Here is a 22,133-nt window from a genome sequence, read left to right on the forward strand (position 1 = left end):
TCCACCCATAGCAGGCAATACAGCCCCCATCCTTAGTATAAGTATAGGAGCTGTGTCCCCAGGACTTTAGATTATCCTGAACGAATCTTTGAAAGACATATCTTGGACCTTCGACATTCCATTCTGACTGAGAGACAGAAGACATCTCCCTTGTGGTCAAGGAGTGACCACCCTGTGCAAACAGGCACCAACAGCATCGTTGCCAGTCTGCAGTTTCAAGGCTCCCATAAGAACCCCGATTTCTCTGACCCTGACCCACATCCACAGCAAAGCTGAGACCCGTGGCGGACATGAGAGATGTGGGACCGGACATCTTGGACATCCTGGATTTTGCTACCTGCACTCCTTTCCTGAAGCCTTAGTAAGTTGTACATTGGGGTAAGAGAAGCCCCAGCCCCGAGCACCATTTGCACTGAAGCTCAGGCCCCCACACTCCGCGAGTGTCCCGTGGGCCCCGCCTTTGCATTTGAGCTCGATGCATCTTCCGGGTTCCTTGCCCGTTGGCTAGTGAGCCCCCTGAAGACACCATCTTGAATTTACTTTACTTTCCTGGTTGTTCCAGGTTTGCTCCAGCTTCCCTGAAAAGGAGATGCGCCACAAACCTTGCTGGTCTGCAACAGAGCCAATCTTGACATCCTGCATGGGTTGCGGTTGCCAAGGCTTGTTGGGTCCAATCCGGATACCGACATGCCAGTCATCTAGATCCATCGTGGGACAGCTGGAATCCAGCGCCTGGGCATCGTCGATGCCTCCTGGACCTCGTGGTTGAAGAGACAAAATCACCTTCTTCACCTTAAAGCACTCGGCATTGCCTGGTTCCTTCCTGGTTCCTTCCTGGTCACTGGCTAGTGACCCAGACTCTCTCCCCTCTGCTTTCAGGTTCTTCACATCACTGATCCACCCTTGGATCCACCCCGACACTTTTCCTCTGGTCGCCTGCAGCACTTCTTTGCAGCTCTCCATAAAAAACGACGACGAAAACCGACACGAAAAGACACCTATGCACCCGGCTTCCCTGGGTGAGGTAACACGAGTACTCTGGTGCTCCCGTGGGTCTTGACTCTCGAGGTGTCCTAGTTTAAAAAGGTTCCATCCTAGTCCATCCGGAAGTGTCCTTAAATTGTAACTTTGTATCTTTTACGATCTCCATAGAAAGTCATTGGGAACCCGCGCCTGTGTTTAGACACTGCACGCGTCTCCCGTGGGCCTCCTACTTCCTAACCTTTGGTTGTTTAGTGTAGCCCCAGCGATTCTACAGGCCCTAGGCCTGCTTTCTAACTCTCACGTGGTACTTATACCACTTTCTTAGTATATGGTTTGTGAGGCCCCTAGGGCATAACGTATACTGTGCAACTTATCATATATTAACTGTGTAACTTGTATTGTATTTTGTCCTCTGACCTCATAAAGAGTGCAGAGGGGTTGTGTTTAGATTAAATACATATATATTTGATATATACCTTGTGTGGTGTCCTTTCATGTGGTATTCAAGGGATTGTATATGGTAAAACAACTTGCTTAACTCGCCTACTGAAGACTTAGCCTGAAGACTGCTGGTTCATGCTACCACTCGGATAGCTTTCTATAAGGTTGACTTTACAACCACCATCAATAATTATTATTATTATTATTATTATTATTAAAAAAATTTATAGAGCGCGTAGTCACCCTGAGGTATCCCAGCGCTGAAGAACCCTACACCAGTGGGGGCTGGGGGTGGAAAGAGGGGGATAGTAGTTTTAAACAGAAGCAGTATTAAACAGAGGCAGTTTTCGAAACGGGGTGGTTAACGATTAAGGAAACAGGTGAGTTTTGAGTCGTTTCCTGAATCGCAGGTAGTTCGATTCTTTCCGCAGAATAAGGGTCGATTAGACTGGTGCAAGGTGCCCACTTGAACTAGTGGACATCATATGCCAGGCTAACTTCTCACACAGCCCATTTGATTTAAAATATTCTCATTTTCTCACTAGTCCGCTGATCCCCCTACATTTACAACACAAAATGTAAAATAAAGCATACTGCTTTTTCTTACCCAATAATACCATTTTCTGATCAGTGAGACAAAAAGATTCCCAAAAATATTTTTTAGGTTATTAGACAAGTCACATTTACCAGTAGACCTGTATCTTCATTCGGTTTAGGCTACACAAGTAAATATTTTAGTTTCTTTTGTTAGACAGTTGTTTGGCAGTCATCGGTTTCTTTAAACTTCACACACCCACACAAACACACACATGCACAAGACCTACTACTATTGCTCATAATAGAGTTTGTATTTATTATTCTAACACCTAGCACGCCTTATTACTTGGGTAGGTTACACAGCGGACCTGAACGAATATAACAGCTTTTAATATATTGATGCACTCACTCAAAAGTACCTAAACACACTACAGGGAACTGTCACTGAAACATGATGGTTCTCACAGGGATTGTGTTTGTCTGGATTTGTCAGTGGTTATCAACACGGTGAGGACTGGTTCAGTCTCCACAATATGTGTTAAACATGCTCACACACATAGATGCACATAGATATACACACACTAGATACAACCACACACACACATGCACACATCATCTTCCATTTTGAGGTGCATTGTTTTCAAGTGGCGAATATTCTACCATCTGAACTTTTCCATATGCTCTTCCATACCCACAAATATTTATAGTGCTGGATTGTGTTGGTGTACCTAAGTTTTCAAATTAATTGAGGCCACTTTTATTAAAAGCTAATTGTCCAAGGTATGATAAATGTTCAGAGACCAGTGGCAAATATGTGAAAAACATGGTGGTGTACGTTGAGCAAATGGGATATGCTTGTTGGAGCAAAGGTGATTCCCTATGAAGAATCTCAGAAAGTCACCTGTATACTTGTTTTTGTGGGAATATTGAAGAATGCATTTTTTAAATCTGGATCCCGATTAAATAAATACCAACTATCAAGGCAGGTATTATTTTTCGCTGTATGATAAGATGTAGGTGGGAAGAAATGACAAAGTTGTTTTGTTCTTTCTGTGTTCAGTTAAATTACTGCCTGTTACTGTCATTTTCACCTGTCACTCCACTGGAGTGTGTAGTAGAAATGTATCTGCTAAACGGTAGGAGGCCTGTGTGGTGTTCCCACAAGAGTTAGGAGTGAAGAATAGGCAAAAGTATACCCATTTCAAGATGGCCCGCTGTGAGAGCGCAAGTGCATGTACGTGCAGCAAGTACCTAGAAATATGTATTATTTTGACAGAGCCATTCAACGATGGTGATTATGGTTGCACACAAATCCACTGAGACCATCACAGAACTGGTTTGTTCAGACATTGTAAAATCCATCAAAAATGCCTACCATAGATGTGCAGTCATCGATGAGAGCCACCTCTGAATGCATTTGTAGTGTTTTGACAAACCCATCCAAAGATGAGCACCACAGTTGGGTGCCCATTTGTGGCAGCTCTATATCCCAAAATGAGCACCATGAAAGTCAGTAGGTATCAGTGCAAAGACCTATTGGTTTTGTGAGCACTTGTTTTGATGTGTCTCTGATTTCAAGTTTTCATGCACTTATTATTTCAAGTCTGGATGGTGGAAGTGCTCTTCTCACAAGTCTCTCTCAGTTTACTCTTGCACCCCTAGAAGCTATTTTCAGTCTGCAGCATGATTGCTGGTGTGTGCTTGAAAATTCAAGAATAAAACTATTTTATTTGGGTTTTACCGATTACCCTTGGCACATAGAATGTTCTAGCTATACCGTGCTGGGTTACATTTTCCTTTGTCCTTTTGCATATCGCTGTTTCTGTCAGAGAAGATGTGGATGATCATTGATGGCAGAATTATAAGGAACAAGAATAGACTCTATATGCACATCCTGCAGGTTTACCATACTAAATGTTCAATGTTTTTAAAACATAGATCTGCTCACCTCCGTTTCTGTTCTTTCCAAAGACATTGAAACATTATTGTTGAGTAGACTTTCGTTAAGCATGACCCACCAGAGCTCATTGTTGGTTTAGTCAATTATGGGCTGTATTGTTTTCCTTATATTAATAGTTTTTTACTTTAGGTTATATTTTTAATATAAGGGCCTGAAGAGAGCACTAGGACAACCATGATATTCAAAACATAAAATAAGGTGGTCTGGGGTCTGGGGGCTGTATGGCAGAGCGGCTTTTCGAAACGAGGGCATACGTCTAGATCTACCAATCCACTTTTTGATTGCAAACCTTGCAATTTGCAAAATTCGAGGGTTTGAGGTGACAAAATGGCTTTTTAATATTCACGAAGGTTTACTGGATCACCAAATGGATTAAGAACTGGATATCAAATCACAATTTGGGAGGAGCGTGTTTAGGGCATCTATTTGATGGTAAGTATGCGTGGTCCATTGGACCACTGTCTACTTTTAAATATGCTTGAAAATATACACTTCTTTATAAACGCAGCTCCATTGTTTTCTTTTTTTAACCTTTTCCGTGCGACTGCGTTTCCCCCTCCGGTGCTGGGCCGTAATAGAAACGGGCGTGGTCATGACGGAACGGTTCCGTCATGAGCACAGCTCAACCGACGCTCATGACGGAACCGCTCCATCATGAGCACCGAAGGGGTTAAAGCCAGCATCACTCTGATCACCTCCAGACAGAGTGGGTTGCAAATTGTGAACTATCTCATTAATATTCATGCGGAAGATCAGATTGTGACTCTCCTCCAAATGGAAATTTTGCAAACTGACTTACTAGTAGATAGGTAAGGCTGCAAAATCAGAAACGATTTGCAGAAATTTGATGCAAAGTTTACTACTGCTTTTCAGGAATCAGTTCTTAGTACATCTGGCCAGCATTTCCCTTTTGCTCCTAAGCATTTTGATTTGATTCATGGGTTTGTGCATTGTTATCTATGGCTACTTGCAACACTAAAGTCAGACTTACCAAACAACTCAAAGCCACCTTGCGTGGCCCTGCGGTGCTTGGTAATTCTGGAGTATCGCAAGGCAGTGGCAGTCGCTGCTTTGCATTACTTTACTCGAGGTAGGGGTACCATGGGTGGAGCATGGGTGTTCCCACGCATCCACCCATGGATTTTGGTGCATTTCAAGATTTCCCATGACTGGTACACCTGGAAATGCATCAAAATGCTGTCTCTTCCCAGGAGAGGCGTAATGATGAGAAGTATGATTATTTCTCCTAGTGATTTCCTCTTTCTACACATAGAAAGAGAAAAAAGCCTCAGGGGTTCGATTGTTTTAATGCAGGAATATGTACCTTTCTGCACAAAAACAATCTTGCCTACAGCGCAGGCACCCTTGCACCACAGCGCAAAGGTGCCTGCAATGCCAAAAGGCAGCACATTGTTCGCCACTGCAGGGAGAGGACAGGAATACACCACATAATGGTAAATATGGCACATTCCTACCCTCTCTCTTTCACGCAGTGCAGAAAGGTGTCTTGCCTGAAAGCGTGATAAATATTGGCCTAAATGTTTACTCAAACTGCCATGCAAATCAACAATTTGCTCAAGGTCTTCTTATAAAGAAATATGATTATTTACGAAGTCAATTGCATTTTGAGAATTTGCTTAAATATTCTAATTTGGAATGTTCCCTAATATTTTACACCAAATCAGTTTTAATTAAAGTGAGGATTTATGTATTTATGCTGCTCCATAGGATATCACCAGCTGAAAAGACTGGATGTGGTCATGTGGGATCAGGGCTTCACCTGTATTAAACCCCTCTATGAACTTCCTCCAGCAGTTCTCCCGTGTTAGTAATGTGCTCTCATAATTATAACCAAACAATGAGAAATTATTGCATTGTTTCTAATTTTTAGAGGACAACCCAGTGGCTGTTGGTGGCAAATCACATTGGGTGGTCGCAAAAAATATACACATAACAAATACACATAATACACATCACATATACAAATACACTTACACAAGTCTACACATACACATAACACATAATACACATAACAAATACACACTAATATACGCATTACCTAAATATACACATTAAAAATATCACTTAATGTACACTGCCACTCGATGTTCTTGAATATGTCCTTGTTGTTTTGCAGCACGTCCTCTGAGCGCGAAGCCCACAGCCCACCCTTTCATCAAATCAAGACACTCTTGTAAAGCATATTGACTGGCTAGAGCAGGCTGGCTCCATTCTCTAAAAGGCACTGTAGGACTCTGCCTGCTCTCCAACCCAGCTGTCCAAGACAGCTTGGTTGCAGAGATTTGTATTGTGCATGTCAGTTTGGCCGAAGTAAGATAGCCGTCTAAACCAACATGCGCAATGCAAACTTAGGTGGTCACTCCTCACTGCTGCCAATCATTAGCAGCAGTGACGCACTGGCCCCCCCTGCCCTCGCACTCCATTTGCTGGCAGAAAGTGTCAAATAACATGGTAATAAAAGAATTTTATTACCATTTCATTTTTTATGCTTTCTGCCCAGCAGTGGGGGTGGGGGCGATGCTCCTCTGCTCCTACAGAGGAACCGCTGCTTGACATATCTCTTTGCAGTAGTTGGCAAAATAAAAATAAGAAGTGTATAAGCAGGGCTGAAACCACCCATGGCAAACTGCTCTGCCGGCCACACCTCCTGGGGGAGGGGGTGCGGCGACCTATTTGAGAGTGCCGGTTTCGGCCAATTTTGTTACAGGGGTCGATATTGCTGGCCCCTGTAGCAAAACCGGACCTCGAGTGGCCCAAAACTGGCCCCCACCCTGGCGGCCCACCGAGGAAATGCCCGGGGCCCACTATGGCCAGTCTTGCCCTGGGCATAAGTAGTGGCATCACTGACATAATATTGAATACACAAATATAGAATTACCAAAATATCGAAGAAAAAATATAGAATGCAAAAATATCAAATTCCTATCTACAAACAGGTAAGTACAAAAATATCGAATCAAAAATATAGTTTTCAAAAATATAGTTAGTCAAAATATAGAATATTTTTAAATGTCTTAAAAGTAATTTAAAATGAATGAAATAATAAATATAACATTTACTATTTCCACTCCAGTGAGTGCAACAGTAGGGAAAGCGTTGGATAGCGTAGGGGTAAAAATTACTATTCGCACTCCAGAGAGTGCACCAGTAGGGAAAGCGTTGGATAGCGTAGGGGTAAAAATTACTATTCCCACTCCAGAGAGTGCAACAGTAGGGAAAGCGTTAAATAGCGTAGGGGTAAAAATTACTATTCCCACTCCAGAGAGTGCAACAGTAGGGAAAGCGTTGGATAGCATAGGGGTAAAAATTACTATTCGATATTAAATTACTTACCTTCGATTCGATATTTTTCACCACTATATTCTGTCCATTCAACATTTTGTCCATTCTATATTTTGACTTCGATATTTTGGTAATTCTATATTTTGAATTCAATATTTTGTCTTGTTACCAAGTAGTGGTGGTCGAAGTATCTAACGTTGCCCTCAAAGCTGGGTGATTTGGCAAAGTACAATTTGCATTTTGTGAAGCTTGCCATGTTCAAAAGACTTCTCCCAGCTTAGGTTGTAAGAACGGCTTTCTGTTAAAAATTTAATTTTGCAAAACATTTTTGTCACAAGACAGTTCTCCATCTAGTTTAGTTGTTGCAGTCTAATACTACAAACATTTTGTTACAAAATGTCTTCTGTTGCTATTATTTTTTTCCTAAATCAAATCTTTTCTTTTGGGAAATGAAATACTTTGTAGGGCAATATAAATATACATGTTTACTTTTCATTTCAGAGTTACAAATGATGCTCGAGAAAATGAAATGGATGAGAACCTTGAGCAGGTCGAGGGTGTTATAGTAAATCTTCGTCACATGGCGCTGGATATGGGCAATGAGATTGAAATGCAAAATCGCCAAGTGGACAGGATCATGGAAAAGGTTGGAATTAAGGAATATGAAAATAATGTGCTATGTTTTCTCTTACCTGCTTATCAATTACTTTTGTGTACTAAACATTCATTATTTAAGAGGGTTCATGAACCTTTGGGATCTGATGAAACTATGGTAAACAACTGTTGGCAAAGCCAATTGGTCTAGCATTGACTTTCAGTTTTTTCTTTGTCAATACCTGCTTTGTTTTGTTATGGTGTTTGCAAAACTTTACTGCTGAGGGAGTTGAATGTCTGAGACAATTTTAAAAAATGTCAAAAAGCACAAATATTTTTGGGTCTCAAAAAGCACACAATGGGAGTACCTGGCACTGAAGGGAACTACTCTGTGTGTGCATGTTTCCTCTTAAAAGGGCAGAATGCTGCTACTCACAGTGAAGTAAGCCAGTGACTGAGGTGGCTGACCCATTACACCATGCTGTATGATGTAGTGGGCAGAAGGACAATCTGATTGACACAATAACAGACCAATGCATGAATAAGGATGTCTGAAACCCATTTGAGTAAGTATAAAATGCAAAATGAAACGGTCTTGGCTAACACCAGACCTAAAGATTAGTGCAGAAATAAACACACAGGTTTTTATAGTAATCAATGCCAACAGAAATGAATAGCATCTATTACCACTCATATCAAAAAACACACGGGGCTTAACAATGCAGTCAATACCACAACTATGTGGGTTACCATGAGTTCCATTACAACGACTAGCTTTAGGGAAGCACTGGACTTTGGAATAGTGTAAATTACTATTCCGACTCCAGTCAGTGTATCAGTAGGGAAGGTGTTGGACTTAAAATCCAACTGAAGTTCAACACCGCACTCCCTAAAGCAAGCCGTTGTAATAACTTACGTTATATTGGAACGTGTTTTAATGTCGCAGTCATGGTACTGACTGTGTTGTCAAGGCACTACGATGTAATGCCTGCATTGTAATAGATGTTTCCCATGTATTTGGGAGTTGGAGGAATTTTACAGTGATGGATGTAACTCCAGTGTTCCGATCAAAGGTCGCTTGTAAAGTGCATCTTCTCTGCAACTATAAATACTTGATGGACATGGACAAAAAGCCAACATCCTTAGCAAGGTGATGAGAAGTAGATCTCTTTACAAAATCCTGATGAGAGGTGCCACTATGGAGCTTGTTGTGGCAATTTTGTCTCCTGACATTGTCATTTCTCTGGATGGTGCAAAATGTAACTGCCTCCTCCGTGGGCCAGGTTTTCATCCACTATCAGAGACTTAGTTGGGCCAGTGCCTATTCTGTAATGACAAGATTTGCCTGCCGTACTCGAGGTTCTATTTAAATAACACCGGAGTAATTTGTGTAATTTCCGACATTTTGTGTTAAGCTTGATATGCAAAATTTCTGAAATTATGCCACATCTCATAATTACGCAATAATCAAAAATAGAATGGACACTGGTTTCTACAAAACCATTGGTTTGTACTTCGAAAACCCTCATAGACAACCTGATTTACTATGGTGCGGTATATCTTTTTATCCGCCTCACCAGGAGTCGTGGCACATCTCATAATTACGCTTCCGTTCTCGGCAAACTTATAGCTTTGGAGCCCAGGAAAGGCATGAACAACTAGAACGAGAGTGACTGTTGTTTGCAGCAATTGTGTTTTCGTGCTATTTTGAAACAGATTGTGTCCAGGACATCTTTTGCGCTAAAATATAGTGCTAAATGACGGATTTGCATTTCATGTAGATTTTAGTCATTTTGTTTAATTTTCCCAATATTTTGCATAATTACATGAAAGCAAAGTACACAAATTTTACAAAGCCCTAGCTTTTGCAATTCCATTGAGATTACCACATTGTAACAGAAAGAACCTATCTTAAGGCAGGCACTGCTCATGTATTTTGGCACCAAATGCTGTTTTCTGTAAAATCAGATGATGCGTTCGCTACTAAAATTGCAATACTCTGGACTTAATTTGGGGTGGCACATTATAGTGGGTTTTGGGGGTCTACATTCCCCACTTTTTTGGGTGTAGGATGAGTGTCAGACTGAGCAAAGATTAGCCTAACAGACATTCATCTTGTGAAAATCAGGAAACCAGGCGTTTTGCACTCAGTAATGCACAGGCACCATGCCGACAAAGTTTGCTGCGTTGAAAATCTCAAAGTCCTGAGCATAGTGACATCATCAGCCCGGCAAAGCCCTGGTAGATCTTTTCCTTTATGATGAGAGAGAGCATGATTGACAGAGCCAGCTCCGATCGGTTTATTGTTGAACCGTGAACTGCCCAGGGCGGAATATCAATCAGTGAAGCCTCATACCGAGCCTTCTCAACTTGTCACAGACTGGTGTGAAATTGGCAAGTCTCACTGACCTCACCCCATACTGTCACAAGCTAGTAGGTATCCCCCACTCATTGGTTGGCACTTCCCTAGGTTAGCCAATGAGAGGAGGTGGCTGGATATTCCAGTTCCTACTCCCCAAAACCTCCTGCTCCTTCCCAAGCTGTTGTGCGTCTGCCTCTGCTGCTGCTGCCTTCTATGCAGAGCCCTGATCCTAAGACCTGACATTGTGTGTGTGTACATTCTTGTTCACGAATATGTGTGAGTATGTACGTGTGTGTACTTCTGGGTGATTGGTTGTATGGATGCATGTGTGTGCTTGTGAAAGGGTAGGTGTGGTTATCTGTGTGTGTGTGATTGGGTGGATATGACAGTCTGTGAGACTGTGTTTCTGTTTGTGAATATGTGGTTGTGATTATGCATGTGGGCACGATTGTGCTGTATGAACTCCTAACGTCCCACAGCTTCAAAAGATAGCCAGCTACCTCTGAGCAAATCTTTCTATTGGCATAAGCCTGCATTTAAGATAAAAAAAATGACTTCATTTATACCTGTTAGTTATCCACTGACAAACATAAATGATTTAACTACTGCTTTGTTATACGCCATAACTGTATACTCAAATCCACCCGAGTGACTTACTGCACTCACCTATAATTACCAAGTAAGAAGTCAGCCGGACAGTGGAGAAGAATAAACAAAATATTTTATTAGGCCACAAACTCCCATATGAGAGGGCCCTGTCCGACCTCACCCCTAGGAGTGCGTCGAGAGGACTGACTCATCTCATCTCATCACAGCAATACATTATAACATGGTACAGCAAAGTAAAACACGCCCATACTGGAAAAGTACTGGACCCCGGAGAGGGGGAACAATGGCCTCATACAAGAGGCATCTGCACCTGCAATAGCAACATTTGGTTATCTCTGCCCAAGGCCGCGGAGCCGGGCCTCAGCATCTCCAGCGCATGAGAGCATTACTGATTAGGGTTTTTGTTATTAGTTTCGATCACAGTTAGCTAAGAAACGAAAACTGCTGCGTCCAGGGTTTTTCCTATTCCTACGGGGGGGATGAGCGAGTGCGACTCGCACGCAGAGAGAAGCACCCCAAAATGGTGGCACACAAGCTAAGCTAAGAAAACTGAATAATATCACACACATAAATGAATAATGAGATGGAGAATATAAACGTAAATGCATAAATGAATACATCATTAGTTAGACACATTATGCTAACTCATAAATGTAAATGTAAGTGGGCGGTGCATCGGAAAATGAAACCTATCAGACCCCCCTTTTAGCATTATGTGGCTAACATGGTCGTAGCCTTTATTAGCTGAAAGATAAGGTCTTTACACATCATACTAGTGACGGGGAAAACATATCAAGCAAAAACATCATCATCAATAAGCATCAACCAGTTAACATCATGGAGCTCGTTGTCATTAGAAACAGGATACTGGCGGGTCGGTCTTTTAGGATGTTGCAAATTACTGGCACACATGGAGCAACAAGGGGGAAGGCAATAAACACATAGGCAACAAGTCAGCAATATACCCACTACTCCTACCACAACCATCAAAATCTTCCATCCCCAAGAGGAGAAAACACCCCACAGCCATTTCTGTAGTGACCAAGTACCAGTGTCCTGATGAAGTTCAGTCGCTAATCTATGAAGTTTCTGTACAGCTAAGTTAACAGTGGGGGCCGAGTCAGGAATGTACACACAGCAAGACGTCCCGATGACACGACAGGCTCCACCCCTGTCAGCAAGAATGACGTCAAGCACCATCCTATTCTGAATCGTAAATAATCTCATAGCCTGCATCTCAACAGACATATTAGCTGCAATGTCTGCCTCGGTATTCACTACTTTCTCCATCAACCTTGACAGTCTCCGAATAGCCCTACAGTTAAATATGGGACCCCAGAACGGCAGTTAACCCTTAGAAAAAACTGTCCATTGCTGCAAAGAAGTATCAGTCTGATCTACATCCTCAACTTGGAGTGCCCTCCTTTGACGTTGTCCAGGCATTATAGCAAACCGACGATGAGTCTTATGATAGTCTGAGGGTGCTACATAGACAGGAGGAAGCAGATAAGCCAGATAGCAGACCCCACCCCAACCCTCAGGCAACCACAGGTATCCATTATCTCCACAAACCAAGTAAATATTGGGGGGAGTGACCAAAGAAGGACTAAGGGGCAAGCGAATCGAGGCAGTCACATTGCAAGAACTGTTCCCAACCTTTATAGGGCCCCTCCCCAGGACACAGAAGAATGGTGAGGGCCCAACAACTGCCAGGGGCACCAAAGGATGACTACTACCGTTTGTCAAAGGAGGGTGTCTATAAGCCAGAGAAGAGTTCAACTGTAGGTAACTTTCCCTAACTTTGTCAGTGTCGTTAGGAGTCACAAATCGTCCCACTTTCTTCGAGCATGTTTCCAGAAATGTTTGATCAAAACGTCCGTCAGTAGTCAACTGTCCAAGAGAAGAGGTGGGCATAGGGCGTACTCGCATTGTCAAAGTAGATCCTTTACTAGGTAATCGAGGATCGAGAAAATCACGTTGTTGAAAGAATTTCACCATGCCAATTAAAGTGTACCATCCCACACAACTATTCACAGGAGTTAAAGGGAGTGGCAGCAATCTGTCCTTTCTATAGGCAGGAGAAGGTAGCAACCCACAAACCCAACAATCTGTCACATTATACACAGCATGGGCATGATGTAAAGTCTTGATAAAAACATTATCACTGTAACCTTTTCGCAAACATTGTTCACCATAATCAACAGTAACCATATGGTGCTCGGGAAGGGCAGAAGGGGTAGGGATAAACATGTGAACAGGATAGGCTTCATCTAGGAAAAACAGTATTCCAAGAATTATTAGAAATACAATGATGAATATTACAATGGCCACAATTTTTCCTTTTCGTGACAGAGCGAGCCATGGGTTCTGGTCTACGAGGAGCTGCAAAAGGCTGCTCCTCCTCAGGAATGGGACGGCCAAAGGGGTACATGTTCCCTAACTAAAAGTCCAAAGCTAAACTAAAAAGGTAATCAAACAGTCACAGTCACACCGAAGCCGGCCAGGGGGTTCTTCACCCTCAGAAGGGATCTTCTCCCTGTGTCCGTTAAAGCCTCACAGGCAGGCTTCTATTGTTCGTTCCCTAATCCCACGACGGAGTCGCACAGCTTTTGCAACTCAGGAGCACTTAATCCGGGCCCAGGCGCAATCCTAGTGTCCCATCTGACAATGTCTCGACAGTGCACCAGGGCTCTTACCAGCAGTCCGTCCCTAACACTTAAGTATTCTTCAGCACTGTTCTCTTCTAAGTCCCTAACTCTGCCCTTCTTCCAGTGCTCAGTTCTCCTTCCTTCCTTTCCTGGGCCGCAGATTGTAACGAGTGCTCCCTCGCACCTCTGGATCTGTGAACAGAATGGAGGGCTCAATGGCAGGGGACTTATCCGCTGATGTTTGCTCACTGTGATCACGAGAGGCCTCACTACTTGCAATCAGAGCCGGCCTCTCCTCTCTTTGATCCTGGTCCTCACCCCTCAACAAAGCATCCGAGAAGGGTATGTACCGAGGAACTACTTCACATTTGTCATCAGCGACGCCGTTTCTCACTCATTCATCATATGGCAGTGGCAGTGGGACGCGCTTCACGTGAGACACATGTGTCCACGCCTTGCGGCCCTGGATCCGGAGTACGGTGCGGGAAGTGAGGAGTACTTGCCTCGGCTCCGACCACCTTGGATCCAAGCAGGACTTCCGCTGGTACTTCTTAACGACATCCCAGTCCCCGGGTTGTATAGTGTGTCCTTTCCCCTCCGGCAGCGGCTTCAGGGTGTCTGCTACCTTCTGATGAACAGAACGGAGATATTTAGTCAAAGCATACAGGTAATCTATCAACAAAGGGTATTCTATTTCCGAGAAACAGTTAGGTCTAGGGACACCCCACACGTTGGCCGGATGGCCGAAAATGACCTCGTGGGGTGAGACACCTGTCGTGGAATTGACTGTCACTCTAGTGGAAAGCAAAGCCAGGGGGAGTGCGTCTGGCCAACGTAACCCTGTACTCTCTTGTATCTTGGCCATCTTCAACTTCAGAGTCCCATTGAACCTCTCTACCAAACCCACAGCCTGGGGGTGTCGGGCTGCATGAAATTTCTGTGATATCTGTAGTCCCTTACATATCTGTTTCATCAATTCGGCATTAAAAGATGTGCCGTTATCACTCCAGATGACCCAGGGCAATCCGTAGCGAGAAAAATATTCCTTTATTAACATCTTAGCTGTTGAGATAGCCGTACAATCCTTAGTTGGGAATGCCTCCACCCACCTACTAAAGGAGCATACCACCACCAGGACGTACTTGAGGTTATTGACTCTCTCCATTTCAATATAATCCATTTGGATCACTTCAAAAGGAAAAGAAGGAGGAGCAAAATTGCCAACCGGAACAGGTGTTCCCTTTCCAAGGAATATGTCTTAAACAAACCATGCACTGCTGCACTAAATGGGTTGCCATCTTGGAAATGTTCTTATTACTCCACACTGGGTCTAGTAATTTACATATTCCTTTCGCACTAATATGAGCTGGCCCATGAGCCATTGTCACCCCTGGGAGGACATATGCGTCCGGGAGTAACCATCGTCTTTTGTCTGACACATCCGTCCAACACTCATCCGAGTCCAACCGCCCCCACCATCCTTCCATGTCCTCAACTCATCCTCAGTCGCTTTTTCTTGTATGTTACGCACAATTTGTACAGTATTCATGAACATGTCAACGTCCGGTACCCACCTAGCTGGTCCTGCCACAAACATTCGTGGGAGTTTTGTCCTAGCGGTCTCCTTAGCTATCTGATCTGCAAATGCATTGCCCCGTCCTACATCATCCACCACCGCTTTGTTTGCACTACATTTGATCACGGCCAGTCGTCTGGGAAGTGTCAATGCTGTCAACAGTCGTAATATCAACGGACCATTCTGGATCCTTTGTCCGTGTGATGTCAAAAACCCCCTTTCTGCCCACAGTCGCCCATAGCTATGAGCCACGCCGAAGGCGTATTGGCTGTCAGTGTAAATATTCACGTCCAGTCCTTCACTCAATTCACACGCTCGCATCAATGCTATTATTTCTGCAGCTTGGGCTGAGTGGTACGGGACCCTAGAAGTCTCCACCACTGTTTTCAATGTTGTGACTGCGTATGCTGCAGTTGAGGTACCATCCGCAAGTTTAAAACAGGAACTGTCAACATACAGCTCCCCGTCGGGATCATTTAGGGGGGTGTCCGTTAAATCTATCCTTCCCTTCGTCTCCTCCTCTGACCGAAACAAACAATCATGGACTTCATCGTCCTTTTCATCTGAAGGGATGGGTAGCAACGTGGCCGGGTTCAAAGTGGCACATCTTTTATTCGTAACATGGGGTGCGAATAATGTGATCTCATAACCAGTAAGCCGAGCACTAGTTAAATGCTGCGTCTGCGTTCTGTTCAATAAGATGTCCACAGCATGCGGTACCATTACTGTGAGATCAGAACCCAGTACGAGCCCCGCCGATTGTCTAATTGAGACCACAGCAGCCGCTGTAGCCCTTAGACAGCTCGGCAACGCTCTCGCCACGTTGTCAAGCATAGCAGAAAAATAAGCGCAAGATCTCTGTTTCCCTCCAAAACATTGAGTTAGGACAGACAACGCGCAACCTTCCGCCTCATGTACATAAAGCACAAAAGGCTTCTGGTAATCAGGAGTTCCCAAAACAGGTGCAGAACACAAAGCAGTTTTTAGTGACTCAAAAGCTTCTTGACATGCTGGAGTCCAGGGTAGGGGTTCGCGCACCTCCTTAGTAGTCAGATACAGAAGGGGTTTGGTTAGTAAGGCATAATTAGGTATCCACTGGCGACAATACGAGGTTATGCCCAAAAACGGGCGCACCTCTCGCTGCGTGTTAGGTACAGCCATGTTAGTTATCGCCTTGATGTGCTCCGGTGTCAACCTCCTCCCCTCCTTCGATAGGAGATGACCTAAGTAGGTAACCTCCTGTCGACAGTATTGAAATTTAGAAAGGGACACTTTGTGTCCATTTCGAGCCAAATGGTGCAACAATTTAACCGTGGCATCTCGACCCCCATCTTCGGTGTCAGATGCTATTAGAAGATCATCTACATATTGCAATAAAACATTGCCCTTAGGGAGTTCCAAATCATCCAATTGAGCCTTCAAAGCCTGACTATAAATGCTGGGGCTCTCTGAATAGCCTTGGGGAATTCTACAAAATCTGAAGCTGCGGCCAGCCAATGAGAATCCGAAAAGATGACGGCTGTCAGGTTGTACCGGGATACTAAAGAAAGCATTTTTCAAATCTAAAACAGAGAAATATCTGGCAGTGGGAGGGATCATTGTCAAAATGGTTGTAATGTCAGAGACCACCGGATATTGGGGTTCAACCACCTTATTAATGTGGCGTAAATCAATCACGAAACGATAAACATCAGGTGCACCATCACGTGCATCAGCAGAGGGCATAGGGCCTTTTAAGAATCGGGAGAATGGGGCTATTACAAATGTTAGAAGCCGTCTCCTCCACTACACCCGACCGTATCAAATCCTGTATTATTTGTAGCAAAGCCGTTTCACCCTCCCTAGATATTTTATACTGCGGTATTCGGAGCAATCGGGCTCCCACCTTAACCTTGATGGACACGGTGTCAATATCCACCTTTCCCACATCAGTATCACCACTGGCCCACAAGGTCTCCGGAATCCCCACAAACTCAGCTGGAAGAGGCTCGTCTTTTGAGAAGCACTGTTGTGCACGCGCGACAGTAGGACCCAAAGTGATGTACACACCGTCCGGAGAACAGTAAATAGTGGAATGCAATCTCTTCAGCAAATCCAAACCCAGAAAATTCTCGCCACAATTCGAAGTCAAAAGGAAAGGAGAGTCAACGGTGAAAGGACCAATCGTAAGTGTAAGAGGCTTAGAAATGGGGCTAATTACCGGAGTACCTGAGAACCCAACGGAAACATTATTCTTGCCAGACAGAGCCGCCCCTGGGACCTGAGAACGTGCTACAGAACTTTTCATAGCACCCGTGTCCACCAAACATTTCTGAGGAGACCCCAACAAATCCGCAGTCACATAGGGTCCTCGTTGATCAACATCCACAGAAACTGGTCCCATGCTCTGTCCTACGCTGTCCTAGTTATGGGAGAAGCAAGTCATGTCATCCAATGCGTATGCGTCGTGGTAGTACTGTCTGTCTCTGTCATGGTCACCCTCAGTTTGAAAATGTTGTCGATCCCTCTCTCCATCAAAGTAATTTCTCCCTGGTCCCCTTCCTTCATCAAACTGTCTGTCATCCCTGCGAAATTCACCACGACCTCTACCTCTACCTGGTCCAGCATTGGACCGAGGCTCCGGACAATCTCTCCACCAGTGCCCCTCCTTTTTGCAGTTCGCGCACTGATTCGGCCCCAGACTCTCTCTCTTCTCTCCCCTGCCATAACTACTTCCACCTCGACCCGCTACCATAGGTGGGGCTCCACGTCCCCGACCCTTCGACACCTGCTGTAGAAGCACCCTTGTCTTCAAGTCTTTGGCTTTCTTTTCCTGTCTGTCTTTGTTCTTCTTCTCTCTATGTTCATAATACTGAGCCATACTCAGAATACCAGAGGGGGTGGACGTCGTCCACGTACTCTCCGATGCCTGCAATCTAGCCGATATTTCTGGTAACAAGTTAGTTACGAACCTATTCACGAAAAGTCGCAAGCCCCCAACCTGAGAGAGATCCTGACCACTAAAATCCATAAAGGCTTCCTCGAAACGAGTGAAGAAATCCGAAACCGCTTCGTCCTTTTTTTGTCTACATGCAGTCAACTTATCCCAATCCACCTTCTTTGGAGGAATAAGAGAGTGCATACATTTTATTATTCGCCCCGGTAATGCTAAGATCTCAAGTTTTGGTTTTTCCCCTGGCTTCCGTTCCTTATCCCAGTCCTTAAATTCCTCCCAAGTACCTCCCAATTCCTCCACATGATCTGTACCCTTCACCTGCCTCCACACATCCACCGGAACCAGTAATCCAAAGAACAATTCTATGTCAGCTAAAGTCATGACCGTCGAGGAAGCTGCTTCCGTCAATTCTTTGTAATAAGCAGTCAGGTTTTTTCTAGAGTCGGGCAACTGCGCCTTCAGCGCCAACACCTCGCTCCGTTTCCAAGGCGTGTATACCCACTGTTCCTGGAAACGAGCCTCTACACGAGCTCTGGTCACATTATTAGTTACTGGGTCTACCACTTCAGGCACTTCAGGATGGAAAATAGGGTGAACTTCGCGCATTGGATGCACTCCAGAAAAATAGGGCCCTCCTGCTGACGGCAATTCATTTCTATATTCCAGCAAAATCTGCAGATTCTGTAACACATCCCCCATACTAGTATTAGCCCTATAGGCTCTGTCCTTAATGTCATAAAGAACCTGGGGCGCCGTTCCCCCATAACCCTGCTCCCACAACGCTATCAGCGTCGTTGACATATACCATAAAGCATGCTGCTGCATCAGAGGCTCATAATCCTTCATTGTGGACCAGATGTCTTCCAGTGCATAAATAGGACTCCTAGCCCACTGGCAAGCCTGATTAGCCACTATCGTTTTTTCATCCAACCCAACAGTAGAACGTGTAAGCAATTTACGTACTTGGGTAAGTATCCCCCTTCCGGCACCTCGAGTCGGGGTCGTCAACTCACCTTGGGGGGTAGCGCTAGCAGAAACAGTGGGGAGTGCAGAAGAGATCACAGAGGGGGCAGGTGGGCTCGCCGCAAAGAAAGAAACCAAAGGTGCGGTCACGGAAGAGGTGATAGAAGACAATCCTTGTTCAACATCTCTCAACAAAGTAGGGGCCGAAACAGAGGAAGTGGGAGTGCCGAACAAGGGAGGAGCAACCGTTTGTGGAACTGAAACCACCGCAGGGGAAGCAGAACCTGTCAACACGGGGTACAATGATTGCGGAGCATACAGGGGAGGGGGCCGAACATTCAAAATGTCCTCCATCTCATCTTGCTCTTCCTCTCTTACTACATAGCTTTTATCCGTCTGTAACCTATGAAGTCTGTCTGTGCGCTCAATCTGTTTCTCATTCTCTTTCTTAGTATGTTCTCTTGCCTTTTGTGCCATCCTCTGCGCTGCTCTCTTCTGAGCCACCTTCTCCTCTCTCATCTGTCGTTCCCTTACTTCTTTTTGCCACATCCTCAAGGAATCGAACATACTCTGGCGGCTACACTTAGCAAATAATCTGTCCTGCAAATAATCTAGTTTTGCTACATCGAAAGAACCAGTCAACGGCCATTGCAAATCTATGTTACCCTTGGTATACTTGTGCCACAAAGTATTAAACAAAATTTGAGTCAATCCATGTTTAACATACATCTCGAAATTAGGTGAGCCCTCCACTGGGGCGGGTTGGCTCGCAGCCAATCTAGTGTCCGAGGCGCCGCAGCAGCACCCGAGGCACTGTAGCTTACTGAAACACGGCATCTTCACCCACTCAATCACACACCAACACAAAATTCACACTCACCCTCTCACCTACACCCAGACCGCACAATCACTACTAGACACACACACATATATTCACGCTTCCTATGCATCAAATCCCTGCCAAACACGTGTTACCAAAATGGGACAAGGCCTGTCGACCAAGTCCTGGGGAACCTGGACCCTACCGCAGACCGAACAGTACACTCACTGTTCCGAGATTGGGGAACACATCCACCACTCGTGCGGCACTACAGATCGCTGCGCCCTTTACCACGGGAGACACGGGACCCGCTCCCAACGAACCACACACACTAGGGGTTCGGGTGAGTCCCAGAATCCGCCCGCAATGAGCCACGCCTCAACCGCAGTACCACCCGGTCGGATGACCACAAACAAACGTCCGCCAAGTCTGTCAGAGCACCACTCACACTCTGAGTTCCCCGGAGCACACTAGCCCCAGGAGCACACGGGCTCCTCCAACCACTAGAGACACGCCGGTCTCGGAGACACACCAGTCTCTTGGAGCGTCCCAGCTCCCTCAATCAACAGTCGGACCACTCACCTTCTATACGCGGTACCGACCTCTACCGTTCTCCACCGCCGGCTGCTGGGACCAACACGGTCAGCTCCAAAGTTCCGCCTTCCGGACCCCGGCGCAGGATCATGAACCAGGACCTCTCCTGATCAGCAGGGTGGGGCAGCGCTGCGAGAACCAAGCTCGGCATCAAATGGGTACCCGGACCCACCGTGCCGACCAGAGGGTCCCCGGCCTTCTGCTACCCACTTACGGGTGAAAAAGATCCTTATCACGGGGTGCCTGTTCGGGCGCCATCTGATAAGCGTGGCTCAAATCCACCCGAATGACTTACTGCACTCACCTATAATTACCAAGTAAGAAGTCAGCCGGACAGTGGAGAAGAATAATCAAAATATTTTATTAGGCCTCAAACTCCCATATGAGAGGGCCCTGTCCGACCTCACCCCTAGGAGAGCGTCGAGAGGACTGACTCATCTCATCACAGCAATACATTATAACATGGTACAGCAAAGTAAAACACGCCCATACTGGAAAAGTACTGGACCCCGGAGAGGGCAAACAATGGCCTCATACAGGAGGCATCTGCACCTGCAATAGCAACATTTGGTTATCTCTGCCCAAGGCCGCGGAGCCGGGCCTCAGCATCTCCAGCGCATGAGAACATTACTGATTAGGGTTTTTGTTATTAGTTTCGATCACGGTTAGCTAAGAAACGAAAACTGCTGCGTCCAGGGTTTTTCCTATTCCTACGGGGGGGATGAGCGAGTGCAACTCGCACGCAGAGAGAAGCACCCCAAAATGGTGGCACACAAGCTAAGCTAAGAAAACTGAATAATATCACACACATAAATGAATAATGAGATGGAGAATATAAACGTAAATGCATAAATGAATACATCATTAGTTAGACACATTATGCTAACTCGTAAATGTAAGTGGGCGGGGCATCGGAAAATGAAACCTATCAACCTTGTGCAAGTGATGGGGGTGGGTAGGTCAAGGTGTGGTTTGCCTTCGGAGTTTATGAATGCCATATAAACTCATGATTTTGTTGGCATTCATAACTTTTCTCTAACCCTTTCCCTCCTGAAAAATTATCAGAGATTATCCGCCGCGAAGGGCTAGAGTATTTCAAATCAAATCAAATCAGGGACATTTGTCTAGCACACATATCACTCGGAAGTCTCATGGCGCTTGCAGACAGCTCTGAAAGATTGCTTGATCAGTTGTCAAACAGCCATGACTTTAACTTCTTGCGCAAGCAGTTGTGATCTGTGATTGTGCGCAAATTTATGGGTAGTTTATTCCAAGATGCGGGGGCAAGAAAAGAGAAGGACCTTCCTCCACTTCTGGCAGTGCGGATTCTGAGAGGTTTGAGTAATGATTCATTTCTGGATCTCAGGGTCCTCCGGGGCTGGTACCAGCCTAGCTTTTTAGTCCAGTATCCCGGTCCAGTTCCGTACATGTTTTTGTGTATTAGACAGAGGATCTTAAATTGTAATCGCTTTCTGACTGGAAGCCAGTGTAGAGAGCTCAGACTGGGACCCAAAGTGGTTCTGGGTGGGAGGTTGAGAACCAGCCTAGCTGCGGTGTTCTGCAGAATTTGAAGCCTTTTTAGAAGGCCTTCATTGATTGAAGACAATAAAGCATTGCCGTAGTCCATGCGGTTTATTATCAATCCCTGGACTAGTGGTTTCCTGGCCTCAATAGGGGTCCATTTAAAAACCTTTCGTAGATTCCGCATCATTCCAAAGCAAGAGCCGATTATGTGGTTGATCTGACTTTGCATTGATAGTTTATTGTCCATATGGAATCCTAAATTCCGGACCGTCTTTTTAGGGAC

At 45.0% G+C, this 22,133-nt stretch overlaps 1 protein-coding gene across 1 annotated transcript in view; it reads left to right on the plus strand.

Annotated features, from left to right (window-relative positions):
* Positions 1-22,133, plus strand: part of LOC144761865 (synaptosomal-associated protein 25-like) — a 332,753-nt gene that overhangs the window by 260,076 nt on the left and 50,544 nt on the right. Inside the window, exon 7 of the mRNA XM_078647085.1 lies at positions 7,727-7,871. Within this exon, the coding sequence (XP_078503211.1) occupies positions 7,727-7,871 (145 nt within the window). The remainder of the gene's footprint in view (positions 1-7,726; positions 7,872-22,133) is intronic.

This window comes from Lissotriton helveticus, chromosome 6, assembly GCF_964261635.1.
Source record: "Lissotriton helveticus chromosome 6, aLisHel1.1, whole genome shotgun sequence".
Taxonomy (NCBI): Eukaryota; Metazoa; Chordata; class Amphibia; order Caudata; family Salamandridae; genus Lissotriton; species Lissotriton helveticus.